The sequence below is a fragment of the Rhineura floridana genome, chromosome 1 (genome assembly GCF_030035675.1).
Source record: "Rhineura floridana isolate rRhiFlo1 chromosome 1, rRhiFlo1.hap2, whole genome shotgun sequence".
NCBI classification, from domain to species: Eukaryota; Metazoa; Chordata; class Lepidosauria; order Squamata; family Rhineuridae; genus Rhineura; species Rhineura floridana.
The window spans coordinates 290,643,604-290,671,379 of record NC_084480.1 but is presented as its reverse complement, the minus strand read 5'-3'; the positions used below and the strand labels follow the sequence as shown (position 1 = coordinate 290,671,379).

The 27,776-nt window shown below is 38.8% G+C and overlaps 1 protein-coding gene across 7 annotated transcripts in view; it reads right to left on the bottom strand.

The window, feature by feature from the left end:
* Positions 1 to 27,776, bottom strand: part of ZFPM2 (zinc finger protein, FOG family member 2) — a 529,061-nt gene that overhangs the window by 369,813 nt on the left and 131,472 nt on the right. For all 7 annotated transcript variants that reach the window (XM_061604835.1, XM_061604878.1, XM_061604862.1 and 4 more), the window contains one exon: positions 24,084 to 24,185. In XM_061604835.1, coding sequence (XP_061460819.1) covers positions 24,084 to 24,185 — 102 coding nt within the window. The remainder of the gene's footprint in view (positions 1 to 24,083; positions 24,186 to 27,776) is intronic.

Below are 27,776 nucleotides of genomic sequence, written 5' to 3'. Positions count from 1 at the left end.
TGACATTAAATGCAGTTATATCTTAGAAAGTCATCATATAACCATAAGGGTTTCTCCCCACAGAATATGAAACATAATACATACAATTTGTATCAGTCAAGGCAAACAAAGAATTCTTACTAAGAGGCTACTGATGACAAGTAACAATGTACTATTATAATCAAAGATGTAAATACACCATCAGTATAATAACTAAGTGTGCAGTTTGTGGTTACCTACCATGCTATTTGATGTACAAATAAGAATGCAAGTGACCTATGGCCATTGTGGAGCCATGACTTATGCAAATATGAAATAAGATTTGAGAAAAAATGATGCTAGCACAATCACATACCATACAAAAGGCAAAAATGTGGTCTTCATTGCACACTCTATGAATGCTGTAAGAGCTGCTCCATAGATGTCAGTACAAAAAGGATCTGTCTAAGCTAGAGGTCTTAAACTGGTGGGTCATCATGAGCTGACCTCAGAAAAGTTTTGGAAATGTGCAGCTGCCATTTCATTCATTTTTAAAATTATTAAGCAGGGTGGTTTGTGCTCACAAATAATCAAGACTTTTTTGCTGAGTTTTTAGGAAAACAGTATTTAGCAGGCCCTATTATGAATTGAACCCGAGGTGGGTTACAAATCACTCTTTAAAAGTGCTACAAATGATTTACTGAGCAGGTGTAGCTGGGGATAAAAAACACTGAGTAGTTTTTCCTAAAATCAAAGTGTCAGGCATATTCTTTTATGGTGTCAATTTTATATTTCACAAAATGGAGTAATATGCTACATGTAATTTTCTTATATGCATGTATGTATACATGTATTTATGTATGTGTTTTAAAAAATGAAGGTGGGCCCTATGTTACAAGTTGAAAGTTAAAGACAGGTCCCAGATCTAGACAGGTTGAAGGCCACTGGTCTAATGTAGTTTTGATGATACATGCTCCCCTTTGCGCATTTGAGATCTATAAAGCCCACATATATCAGTGCTTTAGTATCAAAACCAATTCATTGCATTCATCTTAAGATCTGTCCTTTGGTTTATTTTAACTGAAAATGATTCCATGGGGATATGAAAACTGCAAAGACGGCTAATTCACACATCCCTCAGGATGTTACCATTGTCAGGAGCTGGCAGTGCATGATTCCCTCAGTAATAAATGATTACTTTACAAATGTTTCTTAAATAAAGCCTAATTGAATTTCTTGTAAATCCTAATATAAGGTTGTACCCATTTATAGGAAACCAAAATATCTGCTATGTAGCCCCGTGCTTTGCAGGAAATGGGTTTTATCAATGTATATTGATATTATTTCTTTACATTTATTGAACCTATACTCTGTACTAGGACTTTTACATGTATTTGTCCCCAGTACTAAATTACTTTTTGGGCCTGGTATTGCCACTCATAGTGATTTTGAGGAGGAGTTTGCCCCTTTTGAGATTTCTATATCCTCTTTAATATACAGAGCGATGCCTCCAGAACACCCTTCTCTGTCTTTGTCTTCTCATAGAGTTTGTATCCAAAATGGTTTTCTCCATCTACTGGGTTTCTGTTATTTGGTAGAACCATTTCCTGGTTCTATCACATTTCCATGCGGATGACTGGAAACATGTTCACCCTCCTGGTTTCCAGCACAGAGATTTAAATATCCTCCTTCCCGGCACGCCTCCACTTCAAATTTCAATCTCAAAAGCTGAATTGTATAATGGAAAAAAGTTTGAAAGAATCATGAATTTAGCTCTGAGGTTTCTGGTTCATGTCTTGATCCAAGCACTGGAATACTTGACAGCTTGCATGTTCCTTGATCCACTGAAATACAACTTTGTTTTGTACTTTCGCACTGCATTGGCAAGCTCTGTAAATCAATTTAAATAAAGTAAAAAAATTGTATGAGACCTAATTTGTCAAAAATATAAACTAGGCTGATGGCATTATATTAAATAATAATGACAACAACAAAGTAGTTCAAGAATAATAAACTGGCACCAGCCTTTCCCCAAATTAGATAATTAAAAAATGAAGAGGCACAAGAACAGTGGTTCTCCCCACCACCAACTTCACACAGCTGTTTTTCACACACTGTTGACTGTTGGCAATCGCTTTATTGGTCAGCACCATTATTTTTAAACCAAAGCTTCCTTCAGTCTGATGATGTTATGAAAAAAGCCAAAGTAATAGCAACACTTTCTAAACTCACTCTGAATTAGCAACATTTTTGATCACATTTGCAGCCCCCACGGGGCACCTTTCACCCTAGCCCTAACAAAAAAAAATCTACAAAAATGTCCCCCACCCCTTTTTAGCTTATTAAAGATTCCTACATAAGATATTAAACATTCATGTTAAGAATGCCAACAACTGTACTTACACCTGTGCTATTAAATATTAGAAAAACAATACAGAAATATTCCCTAAGTACTATGGCAAGAATAGTGGTACATAAATTAAGTCAGTGTGCTGTATCCTACTTAAATATTACAACAACAAACTGCAGTGAAATTCTTCACAGTAGGTTAGGGACTCTAGTCTGAGAGCTTGTCTCATGGTGACAAATTAGAGGTAGATAATTAAAGTGATTACACCCTAAAAATGACTTACTAGAAGTGACAAGGATTTTTTAACCTAAATATTTTTAAGCACCAAATTTGTCATTTTTGTCGCTCCTGTAAGTTATATGTTACTAACTGTAAAGTTACTTTATTGCACCAGTAAAATAAATGAAGTACTTTTAGCCAATCTTTTCAGATAAATCGGAAATATGGTATTCAGTTCATTTTGTGTATATTTTTATTTTTTTATTTTTACATAGCTGAAACAGACTGCTGGATTATTAACAGAAGCACTTGAGATCCAAGGAGGGTAAATGAACTTGAAAGCAATATTTATATAGAAAGAACCATGACTGTTGAGAATATAGTAAGGTGATTTAGGACCAAACTAGATATAATGGGCCAAACTAGATATGATTGGCCCTTGTGTGTTTGCTTTTTTGTGTAAACAATACTGAATTCAGATTTTTTCTTTTTTTTACTTGTCTCCTTCTTGCACCCCATTTAGCACTTCTTAATTGCCATCACATTTTAAAAACTCAACTGATAGGAATATAGAAACATATGAAACTCTTATATTGAGTCAGATAACTGGTCCATCTAGTTCAGTCAGAGCTCGGAAAAGTTACTTTTTTGAACTACAACCAGAGCTTGGAAAAGTTACTTCTTTGAACTACAACTCCCATCAGCCCCAGCCAGCATGGCCACTTGGATTGGGCTGATGGGAGTTGTAGTTCAAAAAAGTAACTTTTCCAAGCTCTGACTACAACTCCCATCAGCCCAACCCAGTGGCCATGCTGGCTGGGGCTGATGGGAGTTATAGTTCAAAAAAGTAACGTTTCCAAACTCTGACTCAGTATTGTCCACTCTAACTGGCAGTGGTTCTCCAGAGTTTCAGGCAAGAATCTTTCCCAGTGCTACTTTGAGACATCAGGGGTTGAACTTGAGACCTTCTGCCTGCAAGGCATATGCTCTACTACTGAGCTAAAGTCCTTCTCCAGTGCAAAGCACATGCTCTACCACTGAGCTATATCTCTTCCTTTTAGGTAGATGCCCTATACCGAGTCAGGCCAATTGGTCCATTACACTCTGTATTGTTCACACTGACTGGCAGTGGCTGTCCCAGGATTTCAGACAATTCACATGGGCTAAATACTTTTTTTCTTTTTTCTTTTTTTCAATTAATTTTTATTCCAATTTTCAAAACCAAAACAATACAAAAGAAAACAACACAAATCATAACTAGTACAATACAAAAAGAAAGAAAAAATATATATATATATATAAAAGAAAGAATATTGACTTCCGATTTGTCATAGTTCAGCTATAAATCTATAATATATAACAAACCTATCTCTTAATAGATTATAAAATCACCTTCCTCCAACGGTTATCTTAGTTGGTTTCAAATCTCATTAACATCATATCATTTTAATCTTCCACAAAAAGTCAAAGAGAAGTTTCCAATCCTTGAGATATATGTCAATCAATTTTTTTTCTAAATAAACATGCCAATTAATCCAACTCATCAAATCTACTAAGTCCAGTAATTTTAAATCGCTCTTCTGTCATTATCCATATTGGGTCCATCTTCCATCTTCCATCTTTACGCACCCAAAAATCTTGCTGTCATAGTCATATAATAAAAGTCTGATAGGAATTTCCTCCATCACAGATGTTTTCTTACCATTTTTTAAAGAATGCTGGATTTCCAAGGATTCTAGAAAATGCTCATTGCCTAGTTGTCACTCTGACGTCCTTACCTGGTTCTCCCTGTCAGGTTCCCACCTGCTTGTGGCTACTGCCTTTCACTAGGCACCACCAGGGATACCACCAGTCCGGACCGTCCTTTATATGGTTTCTCACTCAGCTCTAGCACAGATCTCACTAGATCCCCCTGCTAGGCAGCACCACCAGTCACGTCCTATAACCAATACTCCCAGAGACTTTGCCTGAGTCTCTCTCTAGCTGGTTACTTTTGTGACTGCGTGCTTATGCTGTTCCCAACCCCCTTGTATCTTTATAGATAACGCATACAACTCTGGGTTGCTCTGGATACTTGAATTGTTATTATTCCTCCCTTCACCGCTGCCACCATTAGATACTGCTTCTGTTCAGCCTTGGTAATTACCTTGCCCTCCCTTCTGGTCTGTATATCCCCCAGCCAAGGATCAGGCCTTTGGTAAAACAAATAAGTATTTATTAAATATCAGAAATAACAAGATTAGTTTTAGAATGTTTCACAAGCGTATGGTTTCATCTATTCCTGTTTTGTACTTGACTTATTATTAATCAGAACTCCAACTCCCTCTTTCTCCACACTCCTGACCTCCACCCTCAAACACCTCTTTCTCCACACTCCCAACATCCACCCAGATTCAACTGTCATTCTTCCATTTATACTCCCAGCCATTCAAACGCTCAGCCAATCATCCAGTGTTCTACTGCTCATGTACTCCCCCCTCCCCTTTCACTCCACTTACCATATGTCTTCTATATAAACAGCACTTACCATATTTACACTATAAGCAGGAACATCACAGTCACCTTTCAGGGCTTAAAGGTACCTTTAACAGTTGCACAACAGACAAAACCTCAGCATACAAGAACTTTCCAGTCATTGCCCATCAATGGTAGCAAAATCATCACCCTATGTGATGTAATTAACCTTGCAAAGAACAGAAGAAATTAGGAGGAACAGTCACTAATCAAGACTGCAGAAGATTGAAGAAGAATAGCAGGAGATGGGAGGGTTTCAAAAGGTCACGATGGAAGTACAGTGCTGTGGAGCATAGTACTATCAATAGCGTTAAAGACAGGTTAATGTTTGATATCTGGAAAATATGTAGGAGGAGTGTATGATGCAGTTACTCCCCCTGCAAGTGCTATCTTCTTCCACAAAGGAGCACTTCCATTAGAACAGGGGTGGGGAATCTTTAGGCCTCCTGGCATACTTGGACTATAGCCCTCATCATGACTGACCACTGGCCATGCTGGCTGGGGCTGAAGGGAGTTATTTATTTCTATTATTATTTATTTAACAAAATTTATACACCACTTGATTGTAAAAACCTCTAAGCAGTTTACAAACATCCAGCAACATCTCGCAAGGCACAGGCTCCCCACCACTACAAATGCTGCATAAAAATACCAGATCCCTAAAAGAAAAGGAAACTCATAATTACAAATCATGAGTGACTTTGTGATAGAATTAGAGTAAAACAGTTCAAGTAGGGATGGCGCCAGGTATAACCAGCCTGGGCACCAGCCTGCCTCGGCCCCGAAGTGCCATAGCCCAACACACACACAATACAGATGGTGTGGAGCTAATGTGTGAATGATGTACGTGCACAGTGTGCATGCCTGCCATCAATCACGATGGCAGCGGGAACATCTGCTCCTTAGGGAAGCCCCTGCCGCCATCTTGGATTATGGCAGGCAAGTGCACATAGCATGCATGGCATTCACACTGAAGGGAGAGGCAGGTGGAACATGCAGGTCACCTTACTGAAGTCCATGCTATTTGTGTCATGGGGGATGCCTGGGAGCTCCCTCTGTGTGATCTGCGGCAAGGTCGAGTTGCAGGACCTGATGCTGCCGTGATCACAGAACCAGAGCACCACTGTCCCACTGCAATGAGGGGCCCTTTAGGGACCCCTCTGGGTTACAGGTTCCCTTGGCAAGGCCCAACCTGCCACCCTCTGGCACTGGCCCTGAGCTTAAGGAGAAGCTTATTAACTATTGAAAAAGTTTGGATATGAAATAATGATTTCTTAAACAAGGTTAACCTTTCAAAATCTCTCAAAAACAAGATTTCATTCCTCATATATTAGCACTGGGCACATAGGGACAAATCATTTTGGCATTTCCTGGAAACAGCAATTTCATAGCACTTTGGTCTTCAACATATCATGTACCGATCATTTCACATCTTATGGTGAGAGTGAATTCAAGAGTTCAATTCAAATGTTATGCTTTAAGTAGAGACCACCAAAAATATTTCTAAATGATGGGGAGCTCTCAGTAGCTTTAATTTTGGAAATCTGATTACCATCTGGATTTGAAATCCAACTGGAGTAGAGCTATGCAGTATATTCTGGAGTTGCAAAACTTCTAAAAGACCTAAAATTCATACCAACATGGATTCAACAACAAAAGAAAGAACACAACAATCTCCATTCTTACAGGATTGGAAGCATAATTTTTAGGGGCAGGGGGTTCTTTCTTTTTCAGGTGAATGCCGTTATTTTCCCCTGTACCTCAGAATATGGCATTCTTGGAAATCTAACATCGTGGCTGCTAGTCCAACAGATCTAATAAGCTTCACCTTCCATTGCCCAAATCACCCACCCATGCTAAAGTTACCCTACCACTCCAAACATTCACAGCAAAAGGCAATGCAAAATGAGAGAAGCATACTGTTGGGACTACAACTCCCATCAGCCCCCCCTCTAGGATGCACACCTTAATGTGTGAGGGGGTTTGAGAGTGTCGAAGAAGCTGAGAGCAATGCCATCAGGAGTCTGAACCAAGAGCCTAGGCTCCTAGCAGAGGCACCCAAGGCGGAATGGTCAAACCTGAGAAATCAGACTAAGATGCATCCAAACTCAGAGGAAGGCAATGGTAAAATGTAAATGTACTGCCTTCAAGTAGATTCCGACTTATGGCAACCCTACGTATAGGTTTTTCATGGTAAGAGGTATTCAGAGGGGGTTTACCATTGCCTCCCTCTGAGGCTGAGAGGCAGTGACTGGCCCAAGGTCACCCAGTGAGCTTCATGGATATGTGGGGATTCAAACCCTGGTCTCCCAGGTCACAGTCCAACACCTTAACCACTACACCATCTCTGAATACCTCTTACCATGAAAGCCCGGTGAATAGAGTATCCAAATGGCAACATGAGATAGTGCTGGAAGATGAGACCCCCAGGTCAGAAGGCACTCACCGAGTTACTGGGGAAGAACAACGGACAAGTATGAGTAGCATGTGACTAATAACGCCACTGGGTCAAAGCCGAATAGAAGCCCGGAGGCTGATGCGCACAGATGCGAAAGGAGAGTCCAGAGTTGTACGACGTACACAATAGGAACATGGAATGAGAGAAGCATGAGCCAGAGAAAGTTAGAAATTGTCAAGCAAGAAATGGAATGCATCAACATTAGAATACTTGACATGAGTGAATTAAAATGGACGGGAATGGGACTTTTTAAATCAGGCAACTACAAAATATTTTATGCAGGAAATGAGAAATTAAGAAGAAACGGGGTTGCTTTAATAGTGAGAAGTGATGTAGCAAAAGTAATTAGGAGCTATAATGCAAGGTCTGAGAGAGTTATATCAATGAGATTTAATGGGAAATCTATTAACGTGACCATCATCCAAGTCTATGCTCCAACAGCAAATGCAGAAGAAGAGGAATTGGAGAGATTTTATGCAGAAGTACAAGAAGAAATTGATCACACACCAAAACAAGATGTTCTGGTAATCATGGGGGACTGGAATGCAAAAGTAGAGAACAGAGAAGAACTAGAAATTGTGGGAAATTGAGGCTTAGGAGATAAAAATAAAACAGGAGAAAGACTTATTGAATTCTGTGAACCCAGTAACTTGTTTCTTTCAAACACATTTTTTGAGCAAATGGAAAGACAACTGTACATGTGGACATACCAAATGGTCAATATAGGAATCAAATTGATTATATAATTGGTAGCAGAAGATGGAGAAGTTCCATACTTTCTGCGAAAACAAGACTAGGAGCAGATTGTGGTATAGATCATGAACTGGTAATAATGAAAATCAGAGTAAAGCTAAAGATCAGATATGACCTCTCCATCCCTGGAGAGACAACAATCTCTCTAGCTCTAGAGAACTAGCCTCACAAAAAGCTTGCTGCTTGGCATGGGTTGTTTTTTTTCTGAGGCCAAATCCTTTCCCCATCACTTCAGGGGCACAATGAGGCTTCGCCTTTTCACTACTAATGCAAATACAGAGGGAAAGGGATATGGTTCAGAAAAATATTTGTCTGAGCTCTTCCCCCCCCCCCGTGATAGATTCACTGATGGGGAAAGGAAGGAGGCAATGGAGTGAAGAGTCCTCATAAAAAGAGCCCAGCTGGATCATGCCAAAGGCCATCTAGTCCAGCATCCTGTTCTCACAGTGGCCAACCAGTTGCCCATGGGAAGTCCACAACTTCAGTGCAACAGCACTCTCCCCACTTGTATTGTGATTCCCAGCAGCTGGTATCCAGAGGCATACTGCTTCTGACAGTGAAGGTTTAACAAAGCCATCGGAGGTAGTAGCCATTGATATCCTTGTCCTCCATGACTTCTTCCTCCCACAGTTCCTTGCTGGTGTCCACATGTTGCATTGTACTTTTGAGGGGCATCATTTGCAGCTGAAGTGGTGTGAGCTGTAGTGTCCATGCATGCACTTTCGCAAGAGTAGTGTCACAAATTTTCCCAGCCTTATTCAGATCCATTTCAGACTGAACCAGGCACACATCCCTCTCATTGGGCTCTCATCTAAAATTGATCCAAGGGTGGATATCCCAAATCTGGTATCTGAACATTTTTTGGGGGGGGGGGCAGAATTGCTACAGTTCCTACAGTGAAAGAGAAATCATGCAGCCTTAAGTGGTCAGAAGAGCCCTGCTGGATCAGACCAAGGGCTACTTTATCCTTGTAATTCTGAACCTGGTCTATGTTCCTCTCTGATCTTGAGATCCCTGTGTACCAGATGGGTACAGCCTTTGGTCAGTGTAGATGCATAGAAAAGTTGCAAAACTGAATTCAAGACTGTGGCTAAAATCTATACAATCTATGTGTATACTATACACATGTATCTAGGAGTAAGTCTTACTGGACTCACTAGGATTTACTTTTTAATAGATACAGTATGTATAGGATTGCAATCGATGGGACTTGCTTCTGAGTATTTGCATAGGATTGTGTTATTTGCTGTAAACAGCCCAGAGAGCTTTGGCTATGGGGTGGTATAGAAAGAAAGAAAGAAAGAAAGAAAGAAAGAAAGAAAGAAAGAAAGAAAGAAAGAAAGAAAGAAAGAAAGAAAGAAAGAAAGAAAGAAAGAAAGAAAGAAAGAAAGGTTATAATTCTAGCAGCTGAAAATATTCTCTGTTTGTTTGTTTGTTTGTTTGTTTGTTTGTTTATTTGTTTGTTTGTTTGCAATACATATGCTGTCCTGAGGCTTTAAACTTAGGTGACAGAGAACCAGAAGAACTATGGATTGAAGTCAGGAACATTATCAGAGAAGAATGCAAAAAGACAATACCTCTAGTTAAAATGAGAAAAAGACCTCAGTAGATGACTGACGAAACTCTTAAAAAGGTTAAAGAGAGAAGGAAAGCAAAAGAAAAAGCAAAAGGAGATAGAAACATAGTTAGAACCTTGAATGCAATAATACAGCGACTAGTACGTAGGGACAAAGAGAACTATTACAATAGTTATTGTAGAAGAGAATAATAAAAAAGGTAGAACAAGAGCCCTATTCCAAAAGATTAGAGAAATTAAAGGGAAATTTAAACCAAGAGTAGGGATGTTGAATAATCAACAGGAGAACACACTGACTGAGATAAAATGAAAGGAAGATGTAAGCAATACACTGAAGAGCTCTGTAAAAGAGATGAAAGGGTGATAGATTCATTCATAGAGGAACCGTATGATGAAGAACCAGATGGAATACCAATAGAGTTGCTACAAGCTACTGAGACTGAATCTGCCCAAATTTTGACAACAAATTGACAACAAATATGAAAAATAAAAACAATGGCCCACGGACTGGAAGTGTTCAATATACAGCCCAATTCCAAAGAAAGGGGATCCCAGGGAATACAGTAATTATCAAATTGTTGCCTTAATATCCCATGCAAGTAAAGTAATGCTCAAGATTCTACAACAAAGGCTCCATATATGGAGGGAGAAATGGCAGATGTCCAAGCTGGATTTGGAAAGGGAAGAGGCACCAGAGATCATATTGCAAACATACGTTGAATAATGGAATGGACCAAGGAATTTCAGAAGAAAAACACCCTGTGCTTTATAGTTTACAGCAAAGCCTTTGATTGTGTAGATCACGAAAAACTATGGAATGCTTTAAAAGAAATGGGGGTGCCACAGCATCTAATTGTCCTGATGCACAACCTATACAAGAGGCTACTGTAATGACAGAATATGGAAAAACTGATTGGTACTACTAGCAGAAACCAGTAATGATTTGAAACAAATGCTGATGAAAGTTAAAGAGGAAAGCACAAAAGCAGGACTACAGCTGAATGTCAAAAAAACTAAAGTAATGACAACAGAAGATTTATGTAATTTTAAAGTTGACAATGAGGTCAATGAACTTGTCAAGGATTATCAATACCTTGGCACAGTCATTAACCAAAATGGAGATAATAGTCAAGAAATCAGAAGGCGGCTAGGACTGGGGAGGGTAGCTATGAGAGAACTGGAAAAGGTCTTCAAATGCAAAGATGTATCACTGAACACTAAAGTCAGGATCATTCAGACCATGGTATTCCCGATCTCTATGTATGGGTGTGAAAGTTGGACAGTGAAAAAAGTGGATAAGAGAAAAATCAACTCATTTGACATGTGGTGCTGGAGGAGAGCTTTGCGCATACCATGGACCACAAAAAAGACAATTAATTGGGTATCACTAGAAGCTAAAATGATGAAACTGAGGTTATCATACTTTGGACACATCATGAGAAGACATGATTCACTAGAGAAGACCATAATGCTGGGAAAGACAGAAGGGAGTAGAAAAAGAGGAAGGCCAAACAATGGATTGATTCCATAAAGGGAGCCACAGACTTGAACTTACAAGATCTGAACAGGGTGGTTTATAACAGATGCTATTGGAGGCTGCTGATTCACAGGGTTGCTATAAGTCATAATTGACTTGAAAGTACATAACACACACAGCCATCAGCCCCAGCCAGGATGGCCAAGGTCCAGGATAATGGGAGTGGTAATAAAAAAAATCTGGAGAGCAAAAGATTGGGAAGGGCTGCTCTAGTAGAGTTTTTATGTCAGTCTCATATTCCAAAAACCATACCACTTCTAGATGGTTTAAATTTAACATTAGTTTTATCTATTAGTCTACTATTTAGAGCAGATTCCTGGACTTATTGTCCAGTCACATTGATAACACATATCAATCCTATTTTTAAAAAATGAACCAGTTGTCTAAAGTTCATCTCATTCCTGATAATTACACCATCATAAATTGGTTCAACATTTTTCATCAACCTGACTTGAAACAATCCCAAAATGGGTTCCACAAATAAATTCTCAGAATTCTTCAGGAAAGCAGGAATAGAAATGAGGAGATATATTTAAACATTATCTTCATGAAACTGCCAGGGCTTACTAAGCAAGTTTATACTCAGTTACTATTACTACTGGCATTAAGGCATACATATTTGTACTACAGCTCAAATTGTGCATTGGAGGGGGGAGTTTATTTATATGAGCATGTGTGGAAGACCACATGTTAAGGTTCTGCTTAGCAATTTAATACCCCTATCATCCCTTGCCCTACGCATAGAAAGTTAAATTTATACCAATCATAATCAAGTATGCAAGTAGCCACCGAAGCTAATTTTAATATCCTCCCAAGAAAGCCGCATATAATAAATACTAGTCATACCGACAAGTTCTTCTTTCTGTCTTGCCCTCCCCCACAACTTGTACCTTCAATGCAGCTGGAACTTCTATAGATCAGAGGACACTGTCAGTACAGGCTGACCAATCTCTGAGGGTTTTTTTCTCCTTCTCTTCAAGATACTCTGTGTTAACAGCTTGAGGGGGTTCAATCAGCACTGCTTTGATCTCGGCTGGAACTATAATTATTTAACATTGTTACAAGGATTTCTATAATCCATCCTACCATTAAATCCCTTTTACACCCTCATCTTCTGAAGCCTAATCTGCATCTGTACACTCAGTTTGTCTCTTCAGCTGGTTTCATCAGGCTCCAGCATTCTCCAACTCCCAGATTGATGGCTCCTTTTTTAAATGAAATCATTTTCTTTCAAATTGAAAACTGCAAAAAGGTCTTGTGCATTTGCTACCTTTTGATGAGATAGCAATAAAACACCAGTATGTTCTGCAGTTTGCTCCAAACCGCCTTCCATCTAATATAATAAAATTCATTTTGGCATTTGTGTTCTTATTAAGCAGCATATTCTGTGTGTTAATGTGCCTCGTCTGAGCATTTACACCTTCCAAGCACACATGTAGACTAATATACATTGCAACACCATATGGTGAAACACACTATGCTTCACAGAAACCAGACAAGTAGAAATGACCATGAATAGTGTCTGACATCAGTTCACACATGTTGTTAGCACACACAAAAATTAAAACCAAATAATTTCATAATGTAATGTGAGAAATACAAAGAGATATTGAAGTCTGAATAAAAGTACTGAAAATCTTTGGTGTAATTAGAAACTGTAACAAACTTTTTTTAGGGGGAAAAAGGGTAGACAAATAGAATTAGTAACAAAACAAAGTTGTCAAGATAGGCTGAAAATTATGAATGAGCTGGTGAAAGGGGCACCATGATCAGGAGATCCTTAATCATATCCTAAATGGAAAGGAAGCAAGTTGCCCTGCTGACTGTTGAGGGTATCTGCACATTTAAAATGCACAGATCCACATTGTCCCCACACAATGTAAGCAGGCACACTCTGTTTATTGTTACAGTGAAAAAAAAATCAGGGGCATCACAAGAGTGACATCACTTATATTTGTATTTGTATAATGCAATGCTGGCTTGTCTTCTGTACTTTGTATTGTGCTTTTAACATTGTTAATATTGTATCTTTATTGTTAGCCAGCCTGGGTTCTCTTAAGGACAAAATATATAAATAAATAGAGAAACCGCTGAATCAAAAATGTATTTACCAGGATTATTAACATGTATTATATTTTTGAGCACACACAGACATGGGGAACAAGGGAAATGTAAGGGGTTTTTGAGTGATTGGCATAACACTAAATATTTGAAATTCCTAAATGCAAGCTCCAAATAGTTTGTTCTTGCATCATCATCATCATCATCATCATTAACCTGTCTATTCGTTGAGATTCTATCACCACAATAAAAATTGTTTAAACATATAAAGATATTACACTTATCTCAGTAATTATATATAATACACTTTAGTGAGAGTAATGGTTATAAGGCAAAATTCTGACCACCAATGAACAAAATAAAGTCATATTTCACAGTCATGATGTCACCAAAGGGCTATATTTCATGGCTATAACGCCTCTGAAAATATATACAGTATATAAAATGATATCTGTAAGAAGCTGCTTTCCCAAGTCTGCCTGGGATCCGGCAAGGTGGACCATTTACTATATATGAAGATTTGAATATCAAGGACGCCTAAATAGCCAGAGGGTGGAAAACACATTTTGAGCCTGATATACTGTGGCATATTTGCTATATTATATGCATTATGCTATAAATGAGTTGCTCATGTTATCTGCATTACTTTCCCCCAATATATTGGCATTTCCTTCCATTCATGTATTCATACCCACATATTTTATTTGACCTGTATATATTTAGAGATATATTGTATATACAATAGACAAACTGTTAGTATCTAGAAGCTCCAAACCTTGAAAATATATTTGCTTGTTTCATTCAGATTTAATGCAGCGTCACAGGAAAATCAGCCTTGAACTATCTGTGATGCTAAAAACATCACTTCACTTTTCCAGAAAGGAAAATTGATAGGATTATTTTCATGATAAATTAATTTTACCACGTAATTGCAATTATGACTTCTAATTAATGAATGATTTCAGCTTTACTAACTAGGTTAGCATTTTTGTTTATATCAGCTCTCTCTTTAGATAAGTGATGTGATATGTCTAGGCTCTAGAGAAATAATAGCACAGCTTTTCCTCAAGTCCTAGGTATAGGCGCTTGAAAGGAGCATGGCAAATTTTGCCAGATATTTCTTTATTGCATTTTGTATCTGAAACAGAAAGCAGAGTAAACATTACCTTTTAAAATGCCATTAATAATTAGCCACACAAACATCATATTTGTCTAGCAAAAAAACCTATGGTTTACATTTATACTTCAGTCTGAACACAACCACTCTACTACAGGACTAGGCAACATGGTGCCCTCCAGAAGTTGGACTTTCCACTCGCATCAGTCCCAAGCAGCGTGGCCAATGATCAGGGTGATAGACATTGTAGTCCAACAATATCTGGAGGGCACCACATCAGATACCCCAACTCTACAGGAGTCAATCCTCTGGCATGTAACTGAACAGATGACTAGCTCTACTAATTCTGACATTCCTAATCACCTGATGTGAGGGAGGAACTGAAACCAAGCACTCCTCTCCCACAAAAGTTAAGACTTGCTCTCAGTGAAAATTGGAATAGGCTCACAAATGAGCATCCAAGTTTGATATAGCTATTTGAGCAAACACTGTCTCAACAAATTGTTAGCACACAACAAAGGCACATACTGTCATACTGCATAAAACTACCATACTCTATATTTTTATTCAGCTCTTTCTCCAAAGAGGACAGCATTGCTGGGGGAGGGCAGGACTCTATTGCACTTTATCTTCACAACTTAAGGGAGACTAGGTTAAGAGAGAATGACAAATCTATGGTTGTTTATAAATCCGCATGGCTGAAAGAGGATTCAACCCCAGGTCTCCCTGGTCCAAGTTCAACAATCTACCCACTGACTCATACTGTCTCTCCAGTTTGTTGACTGTACCGGATACTGCAGAAAAAGCAGAAAAAGGAGAAACATCAAATTACACTTCTGTTTCTCCTCCTCTTTTGTAACATTTGAACCCATTCTCAGGAAGAACATTTATTTATGTGTCTTTCTAGCTGACTTTGGCATTAGTTACTGGCAATCAGGCTGATACTAGTTGGAAATCTAAATGTGCTTGCTTACAGCAAGGATGGAAAATATGTGAGATGAGAACTAGGGGTCAAGAAGTAGAACAGAGGGGAAGAGAAGATGAGAAGCAGAAAATTTGAGAAAAGTCAGGTATTTTTAGAGGAATGGGAATAACACTGGAATATAAAAGAAGGAAGAAAATGGAATGCAGATAGGATATAAAGATATTAGAAGGAGCCACAAGGAAGAAAGCAGGTACTCAACATCTGGGAAGAGAAGTGAAGCAAGGAAGATGTACAAAAAAGGCCAGGGCAAAATGGATGCCAAAGGTAGGGGAAATGATGCATGGACGACAGGGTGGTAACAGGAAGGGGAGGGGAATGAGGTGCAGAGTAAAAATCTAGAAAGGTCACAAAAAGAATGGGAAGTGAAATGGAAGAAACAGCAACAAAAAACAGTTGGAGGGTACAGAGGTCCTAATGGTTCATTGTTAGAAGATCCAAACATGTAGAGCTAGATCCATAGTTTTCCATTAAACTTCAGGTACTAAGAAAATGAAACTGTGAACACATGGCAGTTACTTATAACTGTTTTGAGAGTATCAGATTGATTGACTTAAATCATTTACATGCCACTTGTCATTGGGAGAATACCAAAGCAGTTCAGAGAACAATAAAAATACAACACACATTCCAATAAGGCTTCCAAAAAAACATTAAAATTAAATATTAAGTGAAGATTGATGAACTTAAGCACACTGACCAAGTTCCTTCCGATGCTGAAACATACAAAAAGCCAACATTTTAGGCATCTATACCTCATGGTCTGTTATTCTCACAAGCAGAAGTGCTAGTCTACCAAACAGAGGAATACTCAGCAGCTCCCAAATTAGAGGCATAACATGCACCATAATCCTGTTTATTGACTGTCTACTGGATCTAATAAGTTAAATGTTGTTTGAATCCACAGGACATAAAAAATTGCAACGGTAGTGCTTGAAAACATCAGCAAATATCTTGCCTAAAACACTAGTTAGATTATTCCATCTGTTCTTGTATATACAGGCAATAAAAAGGCAGGAAAGACAGGTTCCAATGGCACTGAAGGAAATCCTGCTAGAGAAAACATTTTTTTGTGCAAAAACATGGGATACATAATTGACATAAACTGAAACACTAGATAATTTCAGAAAGAATTGGCATTCTCCTAGCTTGCATGCACTTGTTGGACTGTAGTTTTCCTTCTAAATGATTCCATGTTGGACATACTCATTCAGTATATTAACACACCCGTCCTTCAACAGTTCAAGAAAAATTGTTGCTATGCAGGAATAATCTTGGCAGAATTAATGAGAAAAACACAACAAAGAGCAAAATGGTTGTGGACCAATTACATGCCCCTTTTGATTCTCAACCCATCTGCTTCCAGAAACTGACATTGTTTCCTAGTCCTATGCAATTACCAGAATATGTGATTGCCTTTATGACCAAAATACAGTGGAGACAGCTGAAAAGTGCAAAGCTTCCTGCCAGATTCTACGGGTCCCTTGGTGCATGAAACTACAAGAAAAAGTGTATTGTAATGCAGATGTCTGTTGATTCCCAATAGAATTTCAAAGTCTAAGTCCTTCACTGCACAGCCTACAAAAAGTTGAACTTTTAAATGTCTTCACTATATTATGTACCATGTCCCAAAATTTTTTTCCATCTCATGACAGCTTGTCCCTTGTGCGTATGCATTTACATTGCATTGCCACATTTAGGTTTAAGAACCCAATGAGCCAAACAATTATTCAGGACAGACTTTGACCTTTCTGTTCTGATTTTGGGGCTGCTCTGACCAGGAAATCCGGTGTCCTCAACCTGTTCATCCAGCACACAGTAATCTGACCTCAGCCCATGCTATTCTCCTCAACACTTTTGTGGCAGAAAGAGAAAATTTCAGGAAGGTATGCAGTGTTGTGAAAAGAGATGCTTTGGCTTGATGCACTATCAGAGGTCAAAAGTGCACAACTGGTGGCTTGCAGACAGGGAACAAGAGGCAGGGCACTACCTCTGGATGGAGGGGACTGGCCTGTATCAGATGCACATCCATTGTTCTTTAAAACAAACATCTGGAAATACCCCATAGACAATCCTGCCATGGCTTGGAAGTCTTCTGCAGCGCAGTCCCTTACTAGAAAAATAGTGTATTCCAGCATTTCTTCCTGGATTCCCAAGTAAAGTTATTAACATTTTAGGGCAATATCCCATTTTTGAGATACAACAGATAAAAAAGAAAAAGCCAAAAAAGAAACACACACACAATATTTTGCCCCTTAATAGTAGGGGTGCACAAAAGCTTTACTCCAAAATAGGGATAAAGTCAGGTAATTGGCATGTAAATATCTGCAACACATAATTAGAAGATATAGGCCACAGCTGTGGTCCTGCAGATGTTGTTGGACTCTAGCTCCCATCAGCCCCAGCAAGCATACCAATGGTCAGGGATGATAGGAGTTGTACTCCAACAACAGCTAGAGGGCTACAAGTTCCCCACCCATGGCATAGGCCCTGTATTATAGGGCTACTAGCTGTATCATAGTTTGCTACTCTGGCAAGCTGGTTCTGCAAGTTAGATTGTAACAAGACTTAACCAGTGTCTTTGAGGAAACAACAATTTAACCAATAACTATTCATTGATAACTATGATATTTCTAAATCAGCCTCAATCCAAAGGAACCTCACAACTAGTTCAGCACAACAAATATAGCTTTGGACTTGTGATTCTCCAACAGCAGTCCCCGTATGGTAGGGTTGTCAGGTTCTTGGCCTGAGACTGATCCTGTATCTTTAGGAGAAGAGAAAGTCAGCCAAGTGCAGGTGTTCTTGCAACCCTGTAATGGGAAAAACCACAAGGTGGAATTCTCCCTTCCCCCTGCACAACTTTTAAAGATACAGAAGACCGCTTGGAGGCTGGGCCTGGCAACCAAGAGGTCTTTTGTATCTTTAAAAGTTGTGCAGGGGGAAGGGAGAATTCCGCCTTGTGCTTTTTCCCATTACAGGGTTGCAAGAACACCTGCACTTGGCTGACTTTCTCTTCTCCTAAAGATACAGGATCAGTCTCAGGCCAAGAACCTGGCAACCCTACCATAAAAAAGGCAACCCTTTTTTGAAACTGTCATTGCAATCCTATACTTTGGGCTGTACCCAATATAAGTCCTACTCAGAGTACACCCACTGAAAATAATCAACATGACTACCCTAGATCCATTAATTGCAATATAAAACATCCACACCATACATTTAAAGTACATTTACAGCACATACTTCCTCTGAAGTCTCCTGGGAACTGTGGTTTACCCCTCACAGAGCTACAATTCCCAGCAGACGTAACAAACTACAGTTCCCAGGATTCTTTGGGAGAAATATGTGATTTAAATGCGGATCAGTCATAATTGGATAAAACCCATTGTCTATGCAGAAGTACGCACTACTTAGTTCAATGGGAGCTACTTTGAGGTAACTGTGGGCAGGATTAAAGCCTGGGAGGAATTTCAAAATCAGTATGTCCTATAGAATGGGTTTCAGATTTTAGAAAAACTATTGAATATGCAGCTCACAGAAGCCAGCTCATGTTTCAGGGTAGCAAAACAATGACAAAATATTTTGTTAATGCAGAGTGTAAGACAAAAAGTTTGCATTTGTGAGAACCAATGGTGATTCTTTGCTGTAGACAGCATTGTGAGGTGAGGCTCCCCTAAAACTTAAACATTTTATTAAGTACTCCCCTTTCATTAAGCTGCAAAAGGGGACATCACCTTGATTGTTACCTTCCAATTATTGGAATACTTCATAGTTAAGTGATGGAAGCTGGAATTACATGTTTCTGATTCAGTGAATTTCGCTGCACCCCACTCTTCCAGTCTATCCTACAACAGAGAAGCCTGACTTTCTTCTTTTAATCCAACATCCACTTCACTACAGAAGGTGTATTTAGACTGTCTCTTATTTCACAAAGGACTCTGAAGTCTGAAGCAATTTTTACACTTTGTTATAATTTTTCTATGACCCACCCACGCACACACACTCCTCCTCACACACCACACCAACCCCCAGCCTCATTTTCATATGGATACAAAGCATCGGGATAAAATGATGGTTCATTATAGTGGTACAGAGCTCTTATCTTCATCCAGCAAGAGTCATTTCCTTCCCAAGATTGAAATGCAAATGTGAAAATTAATGATAACTGCATTATCTGATAGCTGAGATAATACTGATTCACCGGCAGAGTAACACACAGGCATCCTATGATTTCCTCTGCTTCTTCACAATATTCTTCTTACTGTCAGACTATATCTATGGTTAACTATGTTCCATGGATTTTTGTTAATTTACATCAAATAGCATTTTCCAAGATTCCCTATCTACCACGTTTCCCCAATCATAAAGGAAACAAAATCTGGACTGTAATCTCCAAGCCCTTCTCTGGATTGGTTTTATAAAAAGGAGATCTTATATTTTCAGTGTCTGCTTCTTAACTAGCCGTTCTAATGTACACCAAACACTCTGCCCTAACTTGTTTATAGCACCAAATAAAAAAGTAATTTGTCAAGGGCGAGAGGGTGTTGCAGAAAATCTATTAAAATAAGCTTTTCAAACCCCACTCCCAAATCATGTACAGAGTGTACAGAAGAATATCACTAGACCACATTTCACTAAAATGGCACACTTCGTAATTCACACATGACAAAATCAGCCATAATTTCTCACCTCACATGACAAAATCAGCCATTATTTCTCACCTCACAGCAAAATATTAATAAGGTGGACTAATTACATTTTGCTCGACTCCTAGGTGTTTCCTTTAAATAAATAAAAAAGTGGTTCCCAGAAAATCTTAATTCTTCTGCAAACTCTCAATCCTTAATTAAAAATGATAATAATGCAGATTACATGTAATTCAGAACAGTATGGCAGTTCAATTCTATTCAGATTTCAGATGGATTTATTTCCCTGAATGCAAAGGACTGCAGCCTTAGTAACTATTATTACTTTTTTGACAGTTTTAGGGATATTTTGGGACAGATCCTTTTCCTGGTCAATTTCCTGTGATCCTATGCAGACCCATCTCTACAGCATGCCTCCAGCTCACTGTTCGTTTGCTGTTCCCTTCAATTTATAACCTGTGGACAATAGATCTTAATGGGATGAGGTTCCTGATCCTTTATTTATAGCATTGATGAGTGGCATAGTGCTGCCTTGGATACATTCAGTCTGAATCTGCAGAAGCTGTTTGGCCTCCCTCTTCTTTCTTCTGGTATTGACTACTCTACCTTCCCTGATGCAACAGAACTTCTGAAGTCCCACACACAAGCAACATGTTTCTCAGTATATAACATTCAGGAGCAAAGGTTCCCAAGGATTTGCAAAGGGCACAATCCATCCCCTCCAATGTATGCAACTTACAGAGCTGTGTATGAGAGAGGGGACCCCCATGGCCCAGCAATATGAAACCCCTTCTTTCTCTGCTCTTCAGCCAGGCACACATTGTGTCTGGCATACTACATGTCAGGCCATTACCTTGAATGGAAATCCCATTGTCACTTTCCATAGAGGAATCCAGTGGCCCTCAAGGCCGTGTGCAGACTACTCCTGCTATAAACACAAGTGTTAAGGACACTGAGGAAAAGGAAGCATGTGGATTCCTCTATGGGAAGTGTAGGGAGACTTCCATTCTAGGCAGCAGGGCAATTGTCTTCAGCAGTCAGCATTCAGAAGGGCCAAAATCATTGTTTATTTAAAGGCTCTGAAATAATATGGCTGGGAAAGACCGCCATCTAAGGCCATGGAAAGCTGTTGCCAGCCAGACAATAACGAGCTTTATGGGTCAATGGCTTATCTCAATATAAAGCAAGTTCATATATTCATATGAAATGCTGGGAATCGATTTGGTAGGGGGAAAACGTCCATAACACCTACAAGGATCCCTTCCCATGTACACAGCTCAATGGGGCTAATCATCAACATTTCTCCACTTATGAATCATATAATTTACTTACTTGCCTTGAACAGATTCAAAATCTCTACTCATTCCAATACCCTTCTCATTTTAAGATGAGGGCCAAAAGTTATATATGAACACTTCCCTACAGTTAACAAAGAAACAGAGAGAAAGTAAACTTTTTGAAGTATATTTTATTTATAATAAGGGGGGAAGTATTCAGAAGCAGTAGTGTCTCATTGCTAAGGAGATCATTCTGGTTTTAAATGTTTTCCATGCAATATACTGCAATATGTTTTAGTGCCAAATCTTGTTTTTACATAATTCTGCAAGTGCTTTGTGTGGAATATAGGCATATTTTTGTATATAATTACCAACATTATAAATAACATCATCATAATCAGATATACTGTATCTTCATTTTTGTTTGCAGTATATTTTCCACCTGCTGGTTTCAGAAAATTACTGCTGGAGTTCTTCTCCTCTTCATACACAGAACACAGTAATTTGTAAAGTCAAGCAAGGATGAAAATGTGATTGAAATATAAGAGGTCTTTTTAATGAAAATGTTGTTGTTGCATTATAAATTATTTCTAGAAAGAGTTCCAGCTGTCTTCACCCCTCTGCAGAGAAAATTTTCAATTTTTAGACATGGCTATTCTGAGAATATTATTGTTTTAAATATGGTCACCATTATACACCTATCAGTTATGCTAATAATTATGGAATGAATTTTGATATATTTACATAAGGAAAACTCAGCTGCATTCAAGGGAAGAGATGCCTCAGTATCATTTGAAAAACAAATCAAATCCTTTATGCTTTTCTGTTCCACAAACCTAAGTTTTGCATTATTTACAGCTAATGGCTGTCTGGGTCATTCTTATTCATGTCGTTGAAACTGCCACCTTTTTCCAGCTCTGTCACGTTGCATTTGTACTATTTACTGGTTGTAACACAAATATTAGCTTACATTTCTGCCTAAACACAAAGCTCTTACACTTTATCGATTGCAGTCCACAGGGTTCTCTCTTAACTCTGAAGTCAATGACCAGGGTGTGTTAAATGATTTATATCAAATGAAAACTGATAAGAAAAGTCCTTGAAAACATCATTGGCTGCCATATCCATTTGTTAAACTCAACATGTTGCTAAATTTAAGCTCAGAGGTTGAAACTAGATAATAGCTCTTTAGTTTCTAGCCAAAAGAATAATTTAAGGAAGTACTGCTTTTGTCCGCAAAACAGCAACAAACAAACTCTACAAGTTGGGGCTGTTTCTCATTTGAGTTCTGAAAGTTACAGGAAACCCCCTAAAGGAGATCTAGGAAAAGACAGAATTCTTCAAACAGAAATTAGCGCTGAGTCAAAAGTTTGTTTAAAGTGCAATACTGTAATGTCTACTCAGCTGTAAGCCCCACTGACTTCAATGGTACTTACTTCCAGGTAAGTGTGCACAGGACTGAAGCTTTAGTGTGGCAGCAAGTGTTTATCATAGCAGCAAGTGGCAGTTGTTTCTCTTTTTTAAAAAAACATTTAAATGTTTTTGTTGCTTCTGAAACCCCAGTCCACTCAGAATCCCCCTGAAATTACTCTAGCTCAAGACATTTCCCACAAAATGCCCCTGGAACAATACTGCATAACCACATTGTGTCATTCCAAGGACATTCTGGAGAGGACAAATGGCAGCCACCAGTTGGCACCAACTGAGAACAGTGGTGGCAAACATACTATTTACAACACATTAATATGCATGTCTACTCACAAGTAAGTTCCATTAAGTTTTTCAATGGGGGGGGAGAATCCACTGTTTCTTAGTACACACGGTAATGCCCATCCAAATCCTTTCAAAAAAAAAACTCAGCATGCTCCCCCCCAATATGATTAAAAGGACCCCTCAAATGCACTCACTGTGAATGAGTCAGTGAATTCTAGATGGCCATTTACTCAGCCATAACAGAAACAGCATGCTAGCATAATCACATCCAAAGCACACAAAATAGTGCTGCATGGGCGAGCAAAGACACATACAGAGTCTGGGGAATATTAACTTTGATAGCACTAATTGAGAGGTACTTAGAGTTAGGCCACATTCACACCATACATTTATTTCACTATTATTCCACATTAAACAGTCATGGCTTCCCCCAAATACTTCTGGGAATAACAGTTTGTGAATGGTGCTGAGAGTTGTTAGGAGCTGTTAGGAGACTCTTATTCTCCTCACAGAGCTACAATTGTCAGAGTGGTTTAACAGTCAGTCCCTCTTCCCAGAGAACTCTGGGAATTGTAGCTGTATGAGAGGACTTAGCAAAATCAGATAAAAAACTAAGGAAAACCATCCTTTTGCTATATATCTTCACCAGAGCTTGGAAAAGTTACTTTTTTGAACTACAACTCCCATCAGCCCCAGCTGGTTTGTATATTACATTATATACAATATAATGTAATATTACACTAAGACAAAAGTAGGTCCCCTTTTGTTACTTACCTATAAGTTCTTTGCAAACATATTAAATCCCATCATTTTGTGATGTAACACTGATAATAGGTTCAACTGATGGGGTGGAGTGGAAGGGGGAGGATTAAGTCTTGCAGTGTTGCCTATTCATTTATCTATATATAGAGATTCCTACCTGGCCCATCCCAGTCTTCTGTCTCGAGCATAAGTGGTCCAGGTTTCTCCAACCGTGCATCCCCATCAGAATCTGCTGCTTCTTGGCTACCCTCTTCATCACCTATCAAAGAAATATGTAGAATTAACATCATTGAAATCAGACAGTTTCACAAATGTGGGCAACTATGTTTCCTCCTCCTCTCTCTTCCTCTTATCTCAAACCCACACATACACATAATGAGACATTATAGCTATACACACGCACAGTGTTAGATAATAAAATTAAGCATTTTGTTTAAAAAAAATCATCTAGCATATTTGCATCTGAAGAGTTATTAAAATGGCAATAAATCCTGCAATATTGGATAAGAATCCAACTCCTGAAGCTCAGATAGCTTCAATAGATTACATCAGCCTTCCCCAGCCTAGTGACTTCCAGATGCTTTGGACTATAATTCCTACAATTCCTGACCATTACCCATGCTGGCTAGGGTGATGGAAGTTGTAGTCCAAAACATCTAGAGTGCACCAGTGGGGGAAAGTTAGTCTACATGGTACATATTTAGGAACAGAATCCTTTCTCTAAACCTGCAATAGCAGAAAGCAAAGGGAAGACTTGAGGGACAAAATTCTCAAAGCTATGGAGCATCAAGTTACCTTCAACCATATGAAATATGAAAGTGATCCTATGAAATATGAAAGAGAAATATTTGAATTTTTTTTATGGGGGTCAATGATATGGCTCATATTTTCTGATGCAGATATGGGGGGGACATTTGTATGTTTTCTGAGAAGGAAAAAAAATAGATACAACAGATTTTCACCAAGGAAACAGAAATCCAGGAGATTCTTTAAAAAGTTCCCACTTTAAAAGTGCGAAATACATCCATTGTGACTTACCAACAGCATAACAGCTTTGCTTTCATGATATTGGCACTAGTGTTTTTTTTCCCCTCCATGTAATTGAAAGTGTCACATTTTTTGGATCACGATGTTACTTTGCTATCCAAAAGACACAAAGTTGGAAGTACTACTGAAATCAAATTCATTTAGGACTGAAGTTCTAGTGTCTGACAGGCATTCTTCATACCACAGTAATCCACGCACTTCCTATCAATTTCAGACTCTTATACATATTTCTTATGCAATAGTAACTATTGAGCTTTCTTGACTATCACAGTAGCTGTTAGTTACCCTATAATGTATTTTACAATCAGCTAAATCTACAAAGTATTTTTTTTTAACAATGAACAGTTCAAAACTGACAGGTCTAGTTTCTTGTTCACAACTGCTTATCACAGCATAGATATCATATATGTTTTCCAGGTGCTTTCTATAGTTAGGATACCTTCACAGAAGCCACTCATGAAAGATAAGGTCATAAAAGAGATGAAAAATGTGTGAGCTTCACACACTCATGGTTTTATCATCAGACAAGATAGCTTTCGGTAAAGGACTTCTCACAAACAGAAAGCTGTCTACGAGAAGAGGGGGAAATGTGAAAAGTTGGAATGGAGTTCAAGTTTACTCTTCCAGGAAGCATAAATGTAAAACTAAACTACCAGTATCACCAAACAGAAAAAAAAATCCACAATGGAAACTCTGCTTCAAAATGGTAATACAGCATAAACAAATAATACATCAAATTTTGAAATAACCTAAGAGAGTTCCTCTTTTGTTGTTGCTTGCATGTCCACTATGTGTACACACTGCAGGGAACCACAATGGGCTTTAAGAATATAAGAACATAAGAAGACCCCTGCTGGATCAGACTAAAGGCCCATTTCATCTACTATTCTGCTTCCAACAACAATCACTCAGCTGTCTCTGGGAAGCCTACAAAAGAAGCAGGGGCATGAAGACAACAGATTTCCCTGTTTTCTTGTCTGCAGCATCTGGTATTCAGAGGTAAGGTGGTGCATGAAGTATGCAAGCACTCTGTACCTGCTAATCCACATAATATGTAAACTGCCCTAAATCAATAAAAAATCCCAGCCAATGCTGATTTGAGAACAATCTATTTGGAGGCTATAATTTGAGCTTTCATTTCCATTTTAAACAATACAATCCAGCAAACTGAAAAAACCCTCAAGAAGCATTTTAATTGGGTTGGAACCAGACTAAATTAATTGTACTTTTCACATTTATTTCAATGAGACCTAAGTGCAACTAACTGAATCTGGATGCAGCCCACTGTGTTGCCTTCAAATAAGGACTAGCAATTTCCCATCAAGATGATGTGATACTATCACATTTTCTGGTAAGTCAGCCCCTAGTATCCGTTTCAGCCAGTCAACCATATAATCTATTTCATCCAAAAACTGCTGCCGTATTACAACATTTTTAAATTTGGTTTGGTATGGTCGAAACATTTTTCTTATTTTCTAAATCTTTCCAATGTTTCCAATTGCTATCATATCTCTAAGAGGTATATCTATCTATTTTTATGCCCCACCTTTCTTTTGCCACGAAAAGCAACATGGCATACATGTGGTTTCCAGGTGGTCACCCATTCAGGCATTACCCAAATCCAGATATACTTAGCTTCAGCAGGGTGGTGACCTCATGTGCCTTTGCAAGAGTGGAAAAGGTCACATGATCACAAGAAGGCAACATGCCCTAACACATTAATTAGGGTGGTCAGATACGAAAGAGAACAAGGCTTCTGCACCTTTAATAGTTGTGTAGGAGGGGGAATATCCACAGGTAACTTGTGTGCCCCATGGAGATAGCCATCCAGAAACACTGTTCAAATCCAGGAGCATTAGCGGCTCCATGGGTTTCCCAAGCAGCCATGCTGCTGGGTGCTCTGCTGCCAAGCTGCAGTTTTGTTTTAAAAGTACAAAACAAACAAACAAAATAGTCAGCACTGACATTACCTTGTAAAACAGTTACTAAGTACAATCACCTCCTCTACTCAAATGTTTGCTTCTCCCCAGCAAATATGTTGGGAGTGAGTTTGCCCCTTAAGGACCTCATGGATGCATGCAAAAATGAAAACATTGACATGAATATTTTGTAAGCCCTACTAAAAATAACAGCATCAGGCATGTGCCACGGAAGGAGGACACGGTCAATATCCTAAGCTCCAAGAGACCTCATCCCTCCAGCAGCAATGGTATAATATCATGCCAGCAAAAGAGACAATGCATATTAAAACATTCCAGTTGTATTCAGTGAGAACCAACCCCCTCCCGCGCTGCTTCTCCCATTCAATCTATACAGCACAACAAAGCAGAAGATACAGTTTAACTCTGCAGTGAGACTTGGTTCATCCACAGCAATATGTAAATCCCAAGAGGGACCCCATATATTATACTATGTGGGGATGTGGCATTATCACTCTGGCCTCATGTCTGGAGAACATCTAAAGTTTGGACAACTTCAAACACAACTTTAGTGGTAGGAACTCTAGGTGAAAAGAGGGCGCTCTTTGGATAAGCAGCCTTGAGAACCAACAATTTAAGAACAGACTAGTCTCTGAACCCTTACAGGTACTCCACATCACAACCTCAGAGCCAAAGAAATGAACACTTGTAGTGAATCATGACACACCAGCAGCAGTATAAAAACCTACAAAGACTCTACTGTGTTCCTGTGACTGGGGGTTCAATGAGAAAACACCCCAAATGAAGAAGCAAGGATTTATGCAAATACAAAGTAAGTTGCATTCATGGGAGCATGGAATTTTACACTTTAATTTGTTGTTGTT